The 18328-nt window shown below is 34.6% G+C and overlaps 1 protein-coding gene across 3 annotated transcripts in view; it reads right to left on the reverse strand.

The window, feature by feature from the left end:
* The window catches only part of ASCC3 (activating signal cointegrator 1 complex subunit 3), a 330962-nt gene that overhangs the window by 179642 nt on the left and 132992 nt on the right, over positions 1-18328 (reverse strand). For all 3 annotated transcript variants that reach the window (XM_047761598.1, XM_047761591.1, XM_047761607.1), the window contains exons 11-12: positions 11206-11370; positions 952-1128 (exon numbers count right to left, since the gene is read on the reverse strand). In XM_047761598.1, the coding sequence (XP_047617554.1) occupies positions 952-1128; positions 11206-11370 (342 nt within the window). The remainder of the gene's footprint in view (positions 1-951; positions 1129-11205; positions 11371-18328) is intronic.

Here is an 18328-nt window from a genome sequence, read left to right on the forward strand (position 1 = left end):
TCTGAAATGGATCTCCATTCACAATTCTAAACATATCTTACTTTTATGCAGTGCAGATAGAGTATACTAACTGTTGCAGTGACATTCACTTCTGGTATTTTTTGAACTGAGTATTTTATTTACAGTACTGTAAGGTAAAAAATGACCCAATTTTACTAATAAAAGTTTTAGACAAGAAGTAAGGTAATACATTAAAGACCAAGGTTGACGTGGTAGCATATGATTCTATCATGTTTTCTTCTATAAAGGAGTCATATGGCTTTCAAATCTTCTCCTAAAGCTACTTCTTTCACAGGGGGGAAAGATGTCATTAAAAAAAATGACAAATGTATACATTTTAAGCAAAGTATTCCTTCATGATATTATAAAAGCCTAAAATAAACAAACTAATCATGCAAATGGTACATGGGTAATACTATTTAAGGAATTAGATAAGCTTTTTAAACACTGCAAAACATTTCAGAAATGCCACTTATATATATAATTAATATAACAATTATAAAATATTATAAGTTAAATAGAGCAGCTTCCTTAATAGCTACTATTATGAAATTATTTTTCAGTTGCATATAAGGTATTATTTATTTCAGATGAACAATGTTATATCAAAATATATATTACTGATTCAACTAAAGCCCTTTATTATTTCACACTGACCTTCAACTGTATCAAAATAACTTTCTGAAACATAGTCTTATACATAACTTGTGTTTTTAGCTTAGAATACAAAATATACACTGATGATAACAAAGCTTACTACATACAATTTTTTGGCACAGGAAATACTCTGCTGTATGTAGCTGAGGAAGTGTGCTACATTTTCTTCTAGGGTGTTGTATTTGTAAATGCGACTGAAGCAGTCTTCAGGAATCTCTAATTTTAAACGAGTATTACATAATACAGCGACAAAAACATCTTTAGAAAAGTATAATTTTAAAAATGAATACTTACCTTATTTGCACTTTTAACTCCCAAAAATGACTGTCCAAGAGGAACAGGTCGAAAACGGCCATCAAAGTAGAAAAGTCCAATGCAGGGATTGACGTGTAAAAACGTAGCAACATCGAGGTAATTGGGTAAGGTTGCAGAGAGTCCGAGAATTCTTATCATACTCTGTGTGGATTCAACCTATAGGGGTTATTTTAATTAATGTATGAGATAGATGCAACCCATCTGGATTTATACTAAGTTTAAAATTAGTTTTAGTAAGTATAAAGTATGAAATATTCACAATAAAAAAAGATCACTGAAGAAAGAGAATAACAACACACAGTTAAAAGATAATATGGTGTATACATGTAAGAGTAACTTGGTCCCCATGCTGTACAGCGGAAAAAAATTAAAATAATAAAACAAGAAAAATAAATACATACATAAATAAAAGATAATATGAAACTGGTCTAATCTGGCATGTAGGAAGATATAAAATGATTAAAGATGTGATTTTAGTAGATTTCTTGAAATGGAAAATTCCATTAGTTAAATGGTTTCTTTTTTTTTTAATTCCTCTAAAAATGTAATAAGGCAAGTGACATGTTAGGTTTTAGTATAAGTTTTACCAATTTGTAATGTCAAGTGTTAAAAGTATATGCTCTTCATTCTACAGTTTAATAATTTGAAATTCATTTTGAACACAAAGGCACAAAAGTCTAAAATAATTAAGGTAGATTATTTCCAGTGTTTTGCAAGTTTAAATTTAAAATGATACACTGTGTAAGGAAAGGTGTGGAACAACAGCCAAAATTTAGGGGAGAAAAAAAAAATCACAAACTATTCAAAGAATGTATTTAGCTGCATTATTTGTGTTCATTGGTGTGGTGTAGTATTCTAATTTTGTTGCTGAACAATGCTGATAAAACTGTTCATCAATTATTTATTAAGTTTTAATGACAGACACAGTGCCATTTAGAGCAGGGGTTTAGAGTTTTTAAAAATCACAGAAACACTGAATGTGTCCAATTATTAGTAGCACCTTTTAAAAACCGTAAGAACAATGAAGAGAGAGTACTAATTAAATTTGGGTAAATCAGGGAAGGCACACAAAGGTGATGGTTGCTGGTGTTCGAAGAGAACAGTGTCTTGGCAGGTAGGCCATGAAGAATGGTGTTTAAGTCCTGCACTTAGCAACACGAGTGGCATGGGCTATGGGCGGAGGCGACAAAAGATATGAAGAAATATAGAAATGATCATGAGAAATCTTGCGTGCCAAGGTGTTTATCCATTTTACTGCTCATGAGCACACAGCAGTCTTCCATTCTCTCTGTTACGTCTTCATGATGATACCTTATAGCATTCTCATCTTTTTCCATTTCTTAAAATCTTGTAAAACTTCTGTGTCCTTTCTAATTTTGTTTATTCAAAGGATTTTTTACTTATTTGTGGTTAGATGTTTTTCGAAATTTCTTTAGCTTTTTAAAAACTAGCATTGAAAATATTTTTATAGAAGGATTATAGCTAATAAACCTAATTCTACTGTTTTCCTATTTTGTATTTAATTTTGTTTTCAGTTATTTTTTCCATTATTTTCTTTAGAATAGTGTTTAAAATTATCTATCAATTAAAATTTAATAATTAACTAATTATAGTCTCTACATTCCTGTTCACTTTAGAGTATAATTCTTACTCTGAATTACAACTCTGGCTGTATCTGACAAGCTTTCATTATTTTCTAACAACAATGTTTTCATGCTCTTCTTCCCTTCCTTCCTTTCATGACCACTTACTGGGCTCTGTCGGGAGACTGTTCTTTCCTTTTAAGTACTTGGGCTTTAAATCTTCATTTTATCAAATACAAAAGTGTAGAATGTATGTATATATGTATGTGTATATACATACGCACAGTACATCCATACATATATAGATGTACATTTGGGTGTGTGTAGAATTTTATTATATAGAATTTAGAATTACTTCAAAATTTCTCTTGTATTCTGTAAAGACTATGATCTTTTCAATTTCTGCTTGGAAAAAATGTCCCGTGGAGACCTGAGAGGAACATAATTTATCTATTTTTAGGGTATACAATTCCATGCGCTTGACTAGTTTACCATATTAATTATATTATTCAAATTCTCTATGTTAACAATATAGGAAGTTATTAGTATTTGCCAGAAGAAAGTATTTTTTAATCACACACAAACTTCCCATTTTAAATTATGATGCAAAATGTTATGAAGGGAAATAATTTATATGATCACCATGACAGCCTGGGACCATTCACACCTAAATCCTAGGGCTTCTCTCCACTATGGGTGACATTCTGCAGCCCCAAGTCCCCATAACAGCCCTTCTGTCTGAGTTTTCAAATCCTGCCTGCTTTCTTATATTTACATACTAGGTTTCCATGTAAAAGTCTGATTTTAAAAAGGGTTCTTACTTGGCAAAAGGTTTGAAAACCTCTGATGTGATTTTTAAAAGTACACATGACTTAGAATGAATTTGGCAAGTTAATTAGGTTAAGACCAAACTCCTTTATGAGATAATGCATATAAAAAGATTCTCAATCTTTAATAAAAGGCTATACAATATTATTATTTGTTTAAAACCTAGGAATGTTAAGTCATTCTTATCTTTTTGGTATCATAAGTAAAATAAGGGGATTCATGGGATATATTTACCACAGTAAATATTTTAATTTTTTCCCCAGTTTTTTATGTCTCTCATTTAAATTTCATTTTATTTTATTTTTTATTATTATTTTTTTTTAGTCAAAACTTGCTTGCAACCTGCTGGTATCTTCAAGTTATTATACATAAGTGAGCAGTTCCCGAAGCTGGATTTCTCCTTGGATATATCTATACATGGTCCAGAAAGTCCAAGTTCATTCCCTGACACAAATGTTACTTACAGGCACTAAGAGAAAATGTGGCCTTGTGCCTTCCAAACTCATTCTGTAAGCAGGACAGAAATGAATCTGCTTACTCATCATTATGGGTTACAGCTGGGCTTATTTGGTACCAAACCAAGGTGCTCTAAGAGTAAACAGTGATCCTACCTCCTATTTAATAAATTTCCTTTACATGTTATGACTACAATACCCTTTATGGTAATTAAAATGATTCCTTTTAATTTAAAATTTTAAACTCTTACTGGTGAAAATTTAAAGGAAATGAGAGTGACTTTTTTTTTAAATCATTATTTATAACTCAAAAGTTATTGAGTATATTTTTAAGGTTTCTCGATGTTAAATACATGATACCTTGAAAACACTAGAGATATTTTTATGCTAAAACTTCATTTTAAAAACAATGGTAGGAGTTCTTGCTGTGGCACAGTGGGTTAAGAATCTAACTGCAGGGCCCAGGTCACTGCAGAGGTGTGGGTTCAAGCACTGACCTGATGCAGTGGATTAAAGGGTCTGGCATTGCTGTAGCTGTGGTGTAGGTTGCAGCTGTGTCTTGAATTCAATTCCTGGTCTGGGAACTTTCATATGTTGCAGACATGACCATAAATAAAGTAAAACTGTATTTTTTAACCTAAAAAACTGTCCTATCATTCTCAATATAGCTAAGCCTGTATAAGAAATAGTTTCTTTTAAATAGGGATAATTTGGACCTTTATGTCTGGAACCACATCTTTATTTTATTTTATTTTTTATTTTTTCTGTCTTTTCTCTTTTTAGGGCTGTACCCACAGCATACTTAGGTTCCCAGGCTAGGGGTCCAATTGGAGCTGTAGCCTCCGGCCTACACCAGAGCGCAGTAACGCAGGATCCCAGCCGCATCTGCAACCTACACCACAGCTCATGGCAATGCCGGATCCTCAACCCACTGAGCGAAGCCAGAGAATGAACCCACTACCTCATGGTTCCTAGTCAGATTCATTTTTGCTGCACCATGATGGGAACTCCTGGAAGCAAATCTTGATGCTATATGCACTAGATACTCATCTGAAAACTATAAAAAAATTAACATTTTTCAGCTTCTTCTTTGTCATTAATCCAAAAACTAGGTAGTCAATTTTTATGATGTTTTTCTTCACATAAAATCTAAGTTTGGACAAAGTCTCCCTATTCACTGAAAGTACATTTAGTTAGGACAAATAATGTTAGTTCAATGCCATTAAATACAACAAATTTGGGTTTTCTTATACTTTTCTCTTTTCCAGATTTCTCTCAGTCATGCCAAGGGCGTTGTGAATTAGTCTCTAATACCACAGTGCAATTTCAGAACCTAAACAGAATCTTCACTGCATTAGAATAGCTCCCTATGGTGTTTCTATGTTAGTTACAAATGTTGAAGTGCTGTGTGAAATACTGCCATCTACTGGCAATGTCTGGTAATTACAGGGAACAAACAAAAACAGGAACATAGGCTTTTTATGAAACTATTTATGAGCACTGTATTAATACACTGGAAATACGAGAAGAATTATATAGATCATTCAATCAAGGAGATTAAAGTATAGTGATGGCCACAAGTGAAGATAGAATTAGCTAGAGCCAAATTGTGAAATTACAAGGAAGAATGGTAAGTGCTAGACAGAGGGAACACAGAAAAGGTATAATTCATTCTAAGTGAACTAGAAAACACTTCATAGAAGAAGTGATACTTGGAAGATTCAAAGAACAGTAGGTTTTCAACAGATGGATGTGTGGGGTGATAATATATATATTAATCTCATAACTAACATCACACTCTAACTTAGGTAAAATTAGTTTTTATCTCTGAAAGAGGGTCAATGGTACTGGAAAGAAAGTGGGGAAGGAATGAATGGTTTTGTGTGGCTGGAACCTAGGGCAGCTATGGAACATGATGGAGAAGCTAAAATTAGACAAATGGATCAGGGCTTCTTTAATAGCCAGTTAAATAATTTAAACTTTTTTCTTAATATAACAAACAGCAAGTCATCAAAGGCTTATGAGCATAGCAGTGATAAATTATACAACTGGAATTTGATTATATTATTAATATGCCAGTGTGTAGGACTTACTATATATTTGCATACCACATATCCATATTATATATTCCTATATCATTATTAATGTAAAATTATATATAATAAACTTATAACATTTATAAAATATTTATAAATTTATAATGATTACTTCAAAATATATATGGTACATAATGCATGTGTGTCTGTGTACTATACCTACAGAAAGCATCAGCAGCAGGTCTACAATCTATTTTCTTTCTTAACTGGAAATGCTCAAGACGACACCCTGGTCAAATCCCCTTGTAAACATGCTGATGACAGATCTCCTGGCAAATGTACTAATGGTATTTACTTGAGTACTAATGTTCTACAGTTGCAGGAAAGCCTTATCTTTGTAATGCTTTTAACTGAAGGTGGATCTCTAAGTGGCTCAATGCAAACAAACCAAGAACGTATGGCCTGAAAAAACATCACTAAACTACATTCGAATCAAATCAAATCAAAACATCTCATGTTCATAAGAGCTCTCTGTAGTGAAATGATGCCCTGCATGCTCCTTTTCAAGGCCTCAGAAGTAAAACCTGTGCTAGAGCAGATCCCACTGCGGCAAGAAAGGAGAGCAGTGATGGCAGTTTCAGATTTTTCTATGTATCACCTTTGCCTCACAATTGCCTGTGTCCTTGAAATTATTAAGTTGAATATTAGCCAAAGTCTCTGATTTTTGTGTCTACTTTGAATATTTCAACCCTTGTGTTTTATGTATGTGTGTGTCTGTGTGTGTGAATGCACATATTTTTAATTTGTATGGTAAAAAAGTGAACATGTCCTAAAAAGCCCTTCCATTCCATCCCAACTATAAAACGACTTTTTTTTTTTTTGGTCTTTTTAGGGCCACGCCCGCCCTAAGAGGAAGTTCCCAGGCTAGGGGTCTAATCAGAGCTGTAGCTGCCGGCCTACGCCAGAGCCACAGCAACGTGGGATCCAAGCCACGTCTGCAACTACACCACAGCTAGTGGCAACGCTTGATCCTTAACCCACTGAGCGAGACCAGGGATCGAACCTGTGTCCTCGTGAATGCTAGTCAGGTTCGTTAACCGGTGAGCCACAACAGGAACTCCTATAAAAAGACTTTTATAGCATGTTGTATATCCTTCCTCATAAATGCACCCTACACCCCCTCTGCCTAAAATCAAAAGGTTCATAAGAACTCTGCTTGTTAACTATATCCATGGCCTAGAACTATGTAATTGGCCTATAGGAAGTGGTTAATAAAAGTTTTCAAAATGAATGAATGAGAATATAAATATACTGTATGTTTTCTTCTTCACACAAATAGGACTGTGCTATATACACAGGACAGCTTGCCTTTTCAGAGAATATAACATGGACATCTTTTAAGCTCAGTTCACACAGCTCTACTTCATTCTTTTTAAAGATGGCAAAGTAGCATTTTTACTTTATGAATGTAATAGAATTAAATCATTTCTTCTTTTGTTGTACGTATGAGTTGTTTCCAAACATATTCTGCATTAACCAGAAAGTGTCAGTGAATACTGGTGTTAATGAACCTATGTGTTCATACTATTATTTCCATAGGTCAGCTTTCTAGAAGTAAAAACACAGTTTAGCAAGTGTTTTCAAATTACATCCATTTTTTCACTTTTGCCAATCTAATGGAAGAGAATTGTCTCATGTTCATTTGGATTTCTTTTAAGTACCTTTTCCATGATTCTCAGTATTTTTATTTCTACTGTTAGGTGCTTTTTCCAAAATTTTAAAAAACATTTCTTTTTAATTTACAATAACTTTTCATTATAAAGACATTTAAGCTTTATTTTATGTGCTTCAAATAACTTCGGTTATTCTGTTTTACATCTTAACTTTTTGAAGGTCAGAAGTTTTTAATATTTGCATATCCAAATGTGCCATATGTTTACAACCTTTGTAGTTTTGCATTTTGCTTAGAGGATCTCCACCCCAAGATTATTTATAAAATGCTCTCTTACATTTTCTTTAATACACTGAGTTTGGCTCAGTGCATGAATTAAAATAATTAATTTATGTAGAATTTTATGGTGGCTTTATAAGATGAAAACACATTATTTTAAAAAATTTTAAAATGCAATATAGCTTGTAAAGTTTTATACTCTTTTTTACATTAAATTCCCGTACCTAGATCTGGATGAGAACTAGTCAGGATACGAAAGATAAAAGAACTTATATCTAACTACTTATTAGGGGTGAGGGAGAGTGTTAAGGAAGAAGAAAAAACTTGAGTGTGACTCCCACACATTCAATTTGGGCTTGAGAACCAAACGGATTGTGATGCCATAGATAAATACACAGGAAAGATGACAGAGTTTCTGACCTGTTTAACATGAGATGTTAAACTACAAGTCATTGTGGAGGTTTGGACTATATGCAGAGATTTAGACACAGATAAAGAAGTGTTATTTTCCCAGGGCAAATATTTAGAAGGAAAACAGAAGATGGCAAGTGAGAGTCCTGTGTTGGAGGAGGATGTAACTGATGGTTAATCCTTGAACTTGACCTTGGCAATGAGAGGATCCTCACCTCCTTCCCTGTCCTTGGAATGTGCATTCCACATGCCTTCCCTGACCTCGAAGCCTGCCCTAAGGATGCAGCCTTCAGAGAGCAATGTGTTGTTGAGACGTCTGGATGGTTTATGTGACTAAGCCAATTAAAGCCTCTAAATAAACTTTTAAGATTCTGGTGGCAGTGTGGAAATCTACTCATCTTGCAGTCACTCAAGACAAGCCTCAAAGTTCCTTTGCTTATTAAAACTGTCTGGAGTGATCTGCCTCTTTCTTCAGTCTCTCCTTGCTCTCTGTATACAGGGCATTTGCAAACCAACATCTTAGTGAATGTAAACATTTCAAGGGTGAGAAAAGAAGATGGCAAGGAAACGTGAGAAGGAGCACCTAAGCAGGTGACAAAAAGCCCAGTGAAGGAAACCAAGGCAGGACTGGAGCAAGGAGTCACAGAGAAAAAAAGTCTCAAGATTGAGGAAGTAATGAGTTATATTAAATATCAAAAATGAGTAGTGTTAAAAAATAAAAAAGGGAATTGCTTTGAGAACTATCCTTTGGATTTAGTAACTGGTGATCCTGGTTAAAAAAAAAAAAACTTTATGACCTATGTTGGTTGGAGTGATAACCAGACTGCAGTGGTTTCGAAGGCAAAAGGGAAGGTGAATATAGATTAATATTTCCAGAAGCTAGGTGGCAAACACAGCTTTATTAATAAGCAGAAGTTACTGGAAGTAGATAGGTTTTGGTCAAGATGGGTAGCATTTTGCAATTCTTTTAAGCTTAAGTGCACAGTGCTCACAGAGAGGGAAAAGTTAAAGACCTGGGAGAAGGAAAGGGGGTAACTTATAGAGTGAAAGAAATGGGGTCTAAGACAAGGGGAGAAGTAGCCTGTAGTTAAGGGCTGAGGGAAAGAATGATGAGGATGGATTTGGGGAGGAGTTTGAAGCTTTTTCTAGGTGGCTGGGGATGGTTTTTTTCTGGGCACAAATTGAGGGAGCTCAAGCATGAAGGCCTTTATTTCCACTCAGTAAAAAGTATTATCTTCTAAGAATGAGGCTTGACAAAGTAGGGAAGAATGAGGGAGGAGTCTGGTGAAGCTTGAGAAAAAGGAGAGCTGCTTACAAGTTAGGAGATAATCCCAATGATCCAGGTGAAATCAGACTCTGTGAATGGAGACCTTTGCCTCCACCCCTGTGTAATCCGCAGCTTGTATTTAGCAAAGTGGCTGGAGGCAGAGACACTCTTCAACTGATTTATGACTAGACTTTCGCCAGATAGTCAGAGGCTAAGCAAGTTAAGATTATTGACGAAAGAAAAATTGGTCATGGAGTCTTGGCTATTTCAGAAAGAAAATAAATCCAGTAGAATATAGATCAAAGACAATAATAGATGGGAAGTCAAGGAATTAGATATCTTGTTTATGTTTAAAAAAATCAGTGTTTATCTACTTTCTATACATGTACTACATACCAACAAATGTCATTTTAATACTCATGGGTATTCTAAGATATCTTTTCACTTAATGAAAAGAGGAGCTGACAGAATTTATCAACTTTGGTTTGTACAATTATTAACCACAAAGGTCCAAAACTTGAGACAACATGTACATGTCTCTTTTAAAAAATAACAATTAATCTTATGTACATTAGGTGATAATATTTCATTTTATCTGGTGTTTCAGGTAAATATAAATCATGTTCAGAGTTTTTTCAGAGGGGAATGACAGGCATAGAGAGAAGTGGATGAATCACTAATATTTTCCTATGATCTACCATTTTTAATACTGCTTAATTAATATTAGATTTAGTTTTAAAAAACAGGTTTAGGGGAGTTCCCTGGTGGTCTAGTGGCTCAGATTTGCTCCTTTCACTGCTGTGGCTTAGGTTCAATCCCTGGTCTGGGAATTGAGATCCCACAGCAAGCCACTATATGATGTGGCAAAAAAAAAAAAAAAGGAGGTCCTGTCGTGGCATAGTGGTTAATGAATCCGACTAGGAACCATGAGGTTGCGGGTTCGATCCCTGGCCTTCCTCAGTGGGTTAAGGATCCACTGTTGCCATGAGCTGTGGCGTAGGTTGCAGATTCGGCTCGGATCCCGAGTTGCTGTGGCTCTGGTGTAGGCCAGTGGCTACAGCTCCGACTGGACCCCTAGCCTGGGAACCTCCATATGCTGTGGGAGCGGCTCAAGAAAAAGGCAAAAAGACAAAAAAAAAACAAAAAACAAAAAACCCAAAACAAGCAAGCAAAAAAACCTCGCATAGGTTTAGAATTGAGGTTTTCCCGTATTTATTTGGGTTAATTTAAAGAGACTTCAATAAAATAAGACTGGGGAGAAAGAAAAATAGGGTACTTTTAACATAAAAATAAAGTAGCTAAAGGTTTCTCCATAATAAAATTATCTTTTTTTCCCCATGAACAACACATACAATATTTCTTTGAATGTTACATTTAAGTTTAAAAACTTATCCTTCAGAGTTCCCGTAGTGGCTAAGCAGAAACAAATCTGACTAGTTAACATGAGGACGCAGGTTTGATCCTTGGCCTTGCTCAGTGGGTAAAGGATCTGGCATTGCCATGAGCTGTGGTGTAGGTTACAGATGCTGCTCAGATCCCACATTGCTGTGGCTGTGGAGTATGCCAGCAGCTGCAGTTCTAATTCAAACCCTAGTCTGGGAACTACCATATGCTGCAGGTGCAGCCCTAAAAAGACAAAACAAATAAACTAATTAATTAAAAACTTATCCTTCAAGATAAGCTACAAATAACTTCCTCTTACCTGCCGTAAAGTACGTGCCACAATGCTTTCTAATACTGGTCCTCTATCTTCATGCAATAAATGAACTTCATCAAGAATTAGGAGCTTTACAATTTGGGAAAGAGCTACATCCCCAACACTCTTTCTTGTTACTACATCCCATTTTTCTGGTGTGGTCACAAGCATCTAAAAGACAAAAAAAAAATCAAATTCAAAAGGGGCAAAGGTCACATATTATTCATTTTCCACTATGTCATTCAAAAAGAAATATTATTGACCACCTACTTACAGATCAAATAAGACATGTTAAAAATATCCTAGAATGATGTCTGATTCACTGTAGACAACAGTCATTTCATGAAGACCTTTCTTTAAGTTGTGATATTAAAGAGCTGTTTAAAACTCATGGAAGGTAGTTCTTCAGTAAATTGTAAAGTGTATAAAATAACACAAGCTTATTTAAAAGGAGCCTTACAATGTAAAAAAAAAAAATGACACTGTCTTTTAAACATATGTATAATGATAATGGCTTTTATTTGGAAAGGGACAAATAAATGAATGAAGCATCAAAAGGAAGTGAAAATTTGAGATCAAGAATCCACTGCAGGAATGGTCACCTGTCTCTCCCTTTCCAAATCTGGAGGAAACTTCATTACTGATACACAGCTTTTAAAAACCACCCTTTAATATCAACTAGTACATTCAGGACTTTGTACTAAAAAACAATACATACACTACAGCATAACTAGTACATAATAGCAATGCAAACAATGAGTCACTGGAGAGCCAGTGCACTTAGAACAAGAGTTAAATCCAGGGTATTTGTATTAGGCTCTTGGAAGAGACCATTTGACATGAAGCTGTGATTATAAATCTATTTGCTTTCTCCAATTGAATAGTTTGTATCCTCTAAAAGCATATGATAGCAGAGAAAAAGATAAGTTTAATAAACCCTCTACTACAGTAATATTACTCTAGGAAATAAGCTCTAATGTGGGTAATTCAAAGAACACCTGAGGTAACAAATCAAAACCAAAGCTCTTCGTAGCTAGTATATCAGATTATAGATGATAATCAAAACTCAAATGTGCTTTGAAAAGGTTAAATGGGATGGGGGTTAAATTGTTCTCTCAACATTTCTGTTATGTTATCTCATGTATGTTTTGAAGTTGTTTATGAGAAAGAAAATAATTATTTAGTTTTCAAATTCTCAACAAATACATAATCCGTTTGTCAATATAACCTATTGCATTATTAGATATATCACTGCTTTCATTCTGAAATGAACTGTATCAACCACAAAATTTAGCAGTTGTACTTCAACCCAACATTAATTGACAAATTATAATGAAACAGATTAAGGCATTCATATCTAAGGCGTGAAATACTACAATCCAAAGTTAATTTGCTAAAGCTAAATGGCAATGTTGAGATCACATCACATTTTACATAAAAAATATCCTACTGTATAAACCGATGTATAATGAATTTTAAAATCCAAAATAGGTTGAAACACTCACTGTGCATTAACATCTCTTTTATATTCCAATAATTTAAACAAAACTTCTACTTTGAAAAAAATGACGAATTTAAAATAACCCAAGATATATCATTATAAATATACCTAGGGATTATTTCCTAACAAGCCTTTCACTCAAAGTCCTAAAAAAAACATGCCTATGTGTTTTCAAAAACAGCAATTCTCATAAACTGCCAATTCATGACACATTAAAATATAAAATAAGTAAGCTTACTATTAATAAACATTAGGAAAGCTACAAAGTACACTACTAAATTATAATATAAAGCTTGACTACCTAACTCATCATGAATTTAGAATACTATGCCAACACTTTCTTACAATTAACTTCCAAAGATGATATGGTAACCATTAAATTGTAAAATCAAATTTTTCAGGTATCAGAAAACCATGCTACCAAAGCTTAAAAATCCATTTTAGCATTTTGTTTTCTATACTTTACTTTCAGCATACTGAGAAGCAGTTTCATTTATATTACTATTCATTACTCTAATTCCCTGAACAAAAATGGCTAGAAAATAAAGTGTCACATTTGCTTAATGAATTGGAACTCATGCAAGATATTTCCATCTGCTCTTGTAGCAGGGCATAGGTTAACTGTCAATATTTTTACTGTCAACTCAAATTTCTCTTAATACATATACTTATTTCCCTCAGGAGTATAAAAATCATTATTCCAAACTGTTCCAATTTTAGCCTGACCACTGGGAAAACGGCATAGTTGAGATGCTATTCACCATCATTGTGCCAACAATTTGTAGTATTCAATTTTAAAATGCTCCATCCATTTGAAAGCTAAACCAAAGGAAGGACTAAGACTTATCAGAATCACTTCATTTGGTAATTCACTTAAACATTAATATTATCTTTTGCCTTTTAAAACATTATAATCTAGGGAAAATCACTCTACTTCCGTTTTCGGCCAGCTCTACTGACTTATTATTGACATGCGATAGATATAAATTTAAGGTGAAAAATGTGATGACCTGATACACATATATATTGCAAAATGATAACACAAGAGGGTTAGTTAACACTACCAATCCCCTCACATAATTATCTATGTGTGTGTGTATCTATGTGTGTTTATGTGTGTGGTGTGATAATTTTTAAGGTCCACTCTCTTAACATCTTTTAAGAATACAGGAATGTTAACTATACTCTCTCTGCTGTACATCACCCAGAACACATTCATCTTACAGCTGAAAGTTTATATATACTGTGACCAACATTTCTCCCTTTGTCCCACCCCTAAGTTCCTGGCAACCACTATTCTACTTTATAGTTCTTTGAGTATGGCATATATATCATACATAATTTAGAACACACAGTATTTATCCTTCTCTGACTTATTTCACCTAGCTTAATGACCTCAAGATCCATCCATGTTATGGAAAAAGGCTGAATTTCCTTCTTTTTAAGGCTGAATAATACTCTATTCTTCATACAGATCACATGTTCTTTATCCATTCATTACTTGGTGAGGTGAACACTTAAGCTGTTTCCATGACTTAGCTATTGTGAATAATGCTGCAAAGAACATGGGAGAGCAAATGTCTCTTCAAAATAGTGATTTCACTTCCTTCTGATATGTACCCTGAAGTAGAATTCCTGGATCATACGGCAGTTCTTTTTCTAACATTTTGGGAAAACTTCAAGCTGTTTTCCATAGCAGCAGTACCAATTTACATTCCCACTAACAGTGCACAAGGCTTCCCTTTTTTCCCCTCATCCACACCAATATCTGCCATTCATATTTTGGGTAACAAGTCATTCTAGCAGGTCTAAGGTGATTTCTCAGTGTGATTATGACTTGCATTTCCCTGATGATTAGTGATGTTGAGCATCCTTCCATGTGCTTGGTAGCCATTTGTATGTCTTCTTTGGAAAAATATCTATTCAAATCCTCTGTCCATTTTTTAATTGTTTTTTTTCTTTTTGTTATTGAGTTGTACATTCCTTACATATTTATCTGATAGATGGTTTGCAAATATTTTCTCCCATTCTATAGACTGCCTTTTAATTTTGCTGATTGATTCTTTTCTGTGCAGAGGCTTATTTTTGCTTTTGCTGCATGTGCTTTTGGTGTCATATCCAAATATCATTCCCAAGAGCAGTATGAAGGTTTTACCCCGTGTTTTCTTCATGTAGTTTTGCAGTTTCAGGTCTTGCATTTAAGTTTTTGATTCATTTTGAGTTAATTTTTTTGTGAGCGATACAAGACAGGTAGCCATTTCATTCTTCTGCATATGGTAAACCACTTTTCTCCATATCATTTATCAAAGAGACTATTCTTCCCCAGTTTAGTGGTTTTGGCTCAACTGTCAAATATTTGTTGATGATATATGATTGTGTGTTAATTTCTGAGATATCTATTCTATTCCATTGGTCTATGTGTCTGTTTTTATAATAGTATCAATTTTTTTTTCCATTTTGCTATTTGGGGATCTTCTGTGTTTCCATACAAATTTTAGAATTATTTTTTCTATTTCTGTGAAAAATGATAATGGAATTTTGATAGGGATGCATTGAATTCAGAGATGTCTTGAATATATGTACATTTTCATAATATTGACTCTTTCAGTGAATGAACATGAGCTATCTTTCCATTTATTTGTATCTTCAATTTACTTCCTCAGTATCTTACAGTTCTGGTGTATAGAACCTTCACTCCCTTGGTTAAATTTATTCCTAAGTATTTTTTGTTTTTAATGCTACTGTGCATGGATTTTTTTTTTTTTTTACTGTTAGTTTATAGATATGTAACAGATTTATGCATGTTGACTTTGTACCCTGTTGCTATCTATTTAAAAACAAAATCGGGTATTTCCGTCGTGCCTCAGCGGTTAATGAACCCAACTGGTATCCATGAGGGTGTAGGTGTGATCCCTGGCCTCGCTCAGTGGGTTAAGGATCTGGCGTTGCCGTGAGCTGTGGTGTAGGTCACAGACACAACTTGGATCTGGCGTTGCTATGGCCCTGGCGTAGGCTGGCAGCTACAGCTCTGATTCAACCCCTAGCCTGGGAACCTCCATATACTGCGGAAGCGGCCCTAGAAAAGGCAAAAAGACAAAAACAAAACAAAACAAAAATTATACCAGTCACACTGATATCACACTGAATTTTAACTGTTTTTAAAACTCATTTTGGGAGTTCCCGTCGTGGCGCAGTGGTTAACGAATCCGACTAGGAACCATGAGATTGTGGGTTCGGTCCCTGCCCTTGCTCAGTGGGTTAACGATCCGGCGTTGCCGTGAGCTGTGGTGTAGGTTGCAGACGCGGCTTGGATCCCACGTTGCTGTGGCTCTGGCGTAGGCCGGTGGCTACAGCTCCGATTCAACCCCTAGCCTGGGAACCTCCATGTGCTGCGGCAGCGGCCCAAGAAATAGCAAAAAGACAAAAAAAAAAACCACAAAAAAACTCATTTTGACTTTTGGAGCAGTTTTTTTTCCCTTGAGGTAGCTGGCTATAAATTAAACTAGATTGAAAATGCTTAATATTTTAAATTCAAAGGAATATAAGAAATTTAAAAAACATACTATTTATTTTTATAATATTTAAAATTGATATTGAAATTTTTGGTACTTAAGATTATAAAAAAATGTTAATTGTTTAAACTAACAATAAAACCAAGAGCTGGTTCTATTTTTTATATTTTATAATGATTTTCATTTTTTCCATTATAGCTGGTATACAGTGTTCTGTCAATTTTCTACTGTACAGCATGGTGACTCAGTTACACATACATGTTTTCATTCTTTTCTCTCATATTATCATGCTCCATCAAAAGTGACTAGATATAGTTCCCAGTGCTATACAGCAAGACCTCAATGCTTATCCATTCCAAAGGCAATAGTCTGCATCTATTAACCTCAAATCCCCAATCTACCTACCATATGACCCAGCAATCCCACTCTTGGGCATACATCCAGAAAAAACTTTCCTTAGAAAAGACACATGCACCTATTGCAGCACTATTCAGAATAGCCAGGACATGGAAACAACCCAAATGTCCATTGACAGATGACTGGATTAGGAAGATGTGGTATATATACACAATAGAATACTACTCAGCCATAAAAAGAACGAAATAATGCCATTTGCAGCAACATGGATGGAACTAGAAACTCTCATACTGAGTGAAGTAAGTCAGAAAGAGAAAGACAAATATTTATTTATTTATTTATTTATTGTCTATTTAGGGCTGCAACTGCGGCACATGGAGGTTCCCAGGCTAGGGGCTGAATCCAAGTTGTAGCCGCCAGCCTACACCACAGCCACAGCAATGTGGGATCTGAGCCACGTCTGCGATCTACTAAGTGAAGTCAGAAATAAAAAGGCAAATACCATATTGCTTATATCTGGAATCTGATATACAGCACAAATGTACCTTTCCACAGAAAAGAAAATCATGGACTTGGAGAAGAGACTTGTGGTTGCCAAGGGGAAGAGGGAGGGAGTGGGATGGATTGGGAACTTGGGATTAACAGATGCAGACTATTGCCTTTGGAATGGATAAGCATTGAGATCCTGCTGTGCAGTGCTGGGAACTATACATATATCTAGTCATTTAAGATGGAGCATGATAATGTGAGAAAAAAGAATGTATACATGTATGTGTAACTGGGTCACCATGCTATACAGCAGAAAACTGACAGAACACTGTAAACCAGCTATAATGATAAAAATAAAAATCATTATAAAAAAAGGAAAAATCTCAACAGATACTGCAGAAATATGAAAAAAAACATAAGAAAATATGAAAATTATATGCCAACAAATTTGACAAAACAAGCAATGGACAACTTTCTAGAGATATACAGTCTGACAAAACCGAATCAAGAAGAAATAGATCAATTGAACAGACCAATCACTAGAAATGAAATTGAATATGTAATAAAAACACTCCCAACAAACAAAAGTTCAGGACAAGATGGCTTCACAGGTGAATTCTACCAAAATACAAAGAAGAATTTATACGTACAGCCACAGCAATGCCAGATCTGAGTCGCTGTCTGCGACCTACACCACAGCTCATGGCAATGATGGATCCTTAACTCACTGAGCAGGGCCAGGGGTCAAACCTGCATCCTCATGGATGCTAGTTAGATCTGTTTCCATTGAGCCACAAGAAGAACTCCCAGAGCTATTGATTTTAAGCCACATCATCATTTGGTGTCATTAAGAAGTTAAAAAAACAAAAAAACAAAAAACTACCAAATAAATTTTTAAAAAGTGTTTTACAACTGATGAAATATTGCACATTTAGTTGAAAATGTGAGAGATCTATTAACTAAGCTAAAGAAGAATATTCAAGAATGCTTGCTTAATACATTTTCTGCATTGAAAACAGTCAGCCTAGAGTTGTTACAGATCATATTCTGATGCTTTAGATGTACAACACAACAGTTTACAGGAGTTAGGAAGTCTATCTTCCTTTTTAAAATACATAATCACACACTTAACCAACAAGTTTATAAATAACACGAATGTTTTAATTTAAGGATTAAATCTAAAATGTCACATGGCTTAAATTCCACAAACATACATATAATTACAGTTATACTAACCTCTGCTATATAAATGTCAGCTCTGATTGATGGC

The sequence above is a fragment of the Phacochoerus africanus genome, chromosome 2, assembly GCF_016906955.1.
Source record: "Phacochoerus africanus isolate WHEZ1 chromosome 2, ROS_Pafr_v1, whole genome shotgun sequence".
Classification (NCBI taxonomy): domain Eukaryota; kingdom Metazoa; phylum Chordata; class Mammalia; order Artiodactyla; family Suidae; genus Phacochoerus; species Phacochoerus africanus.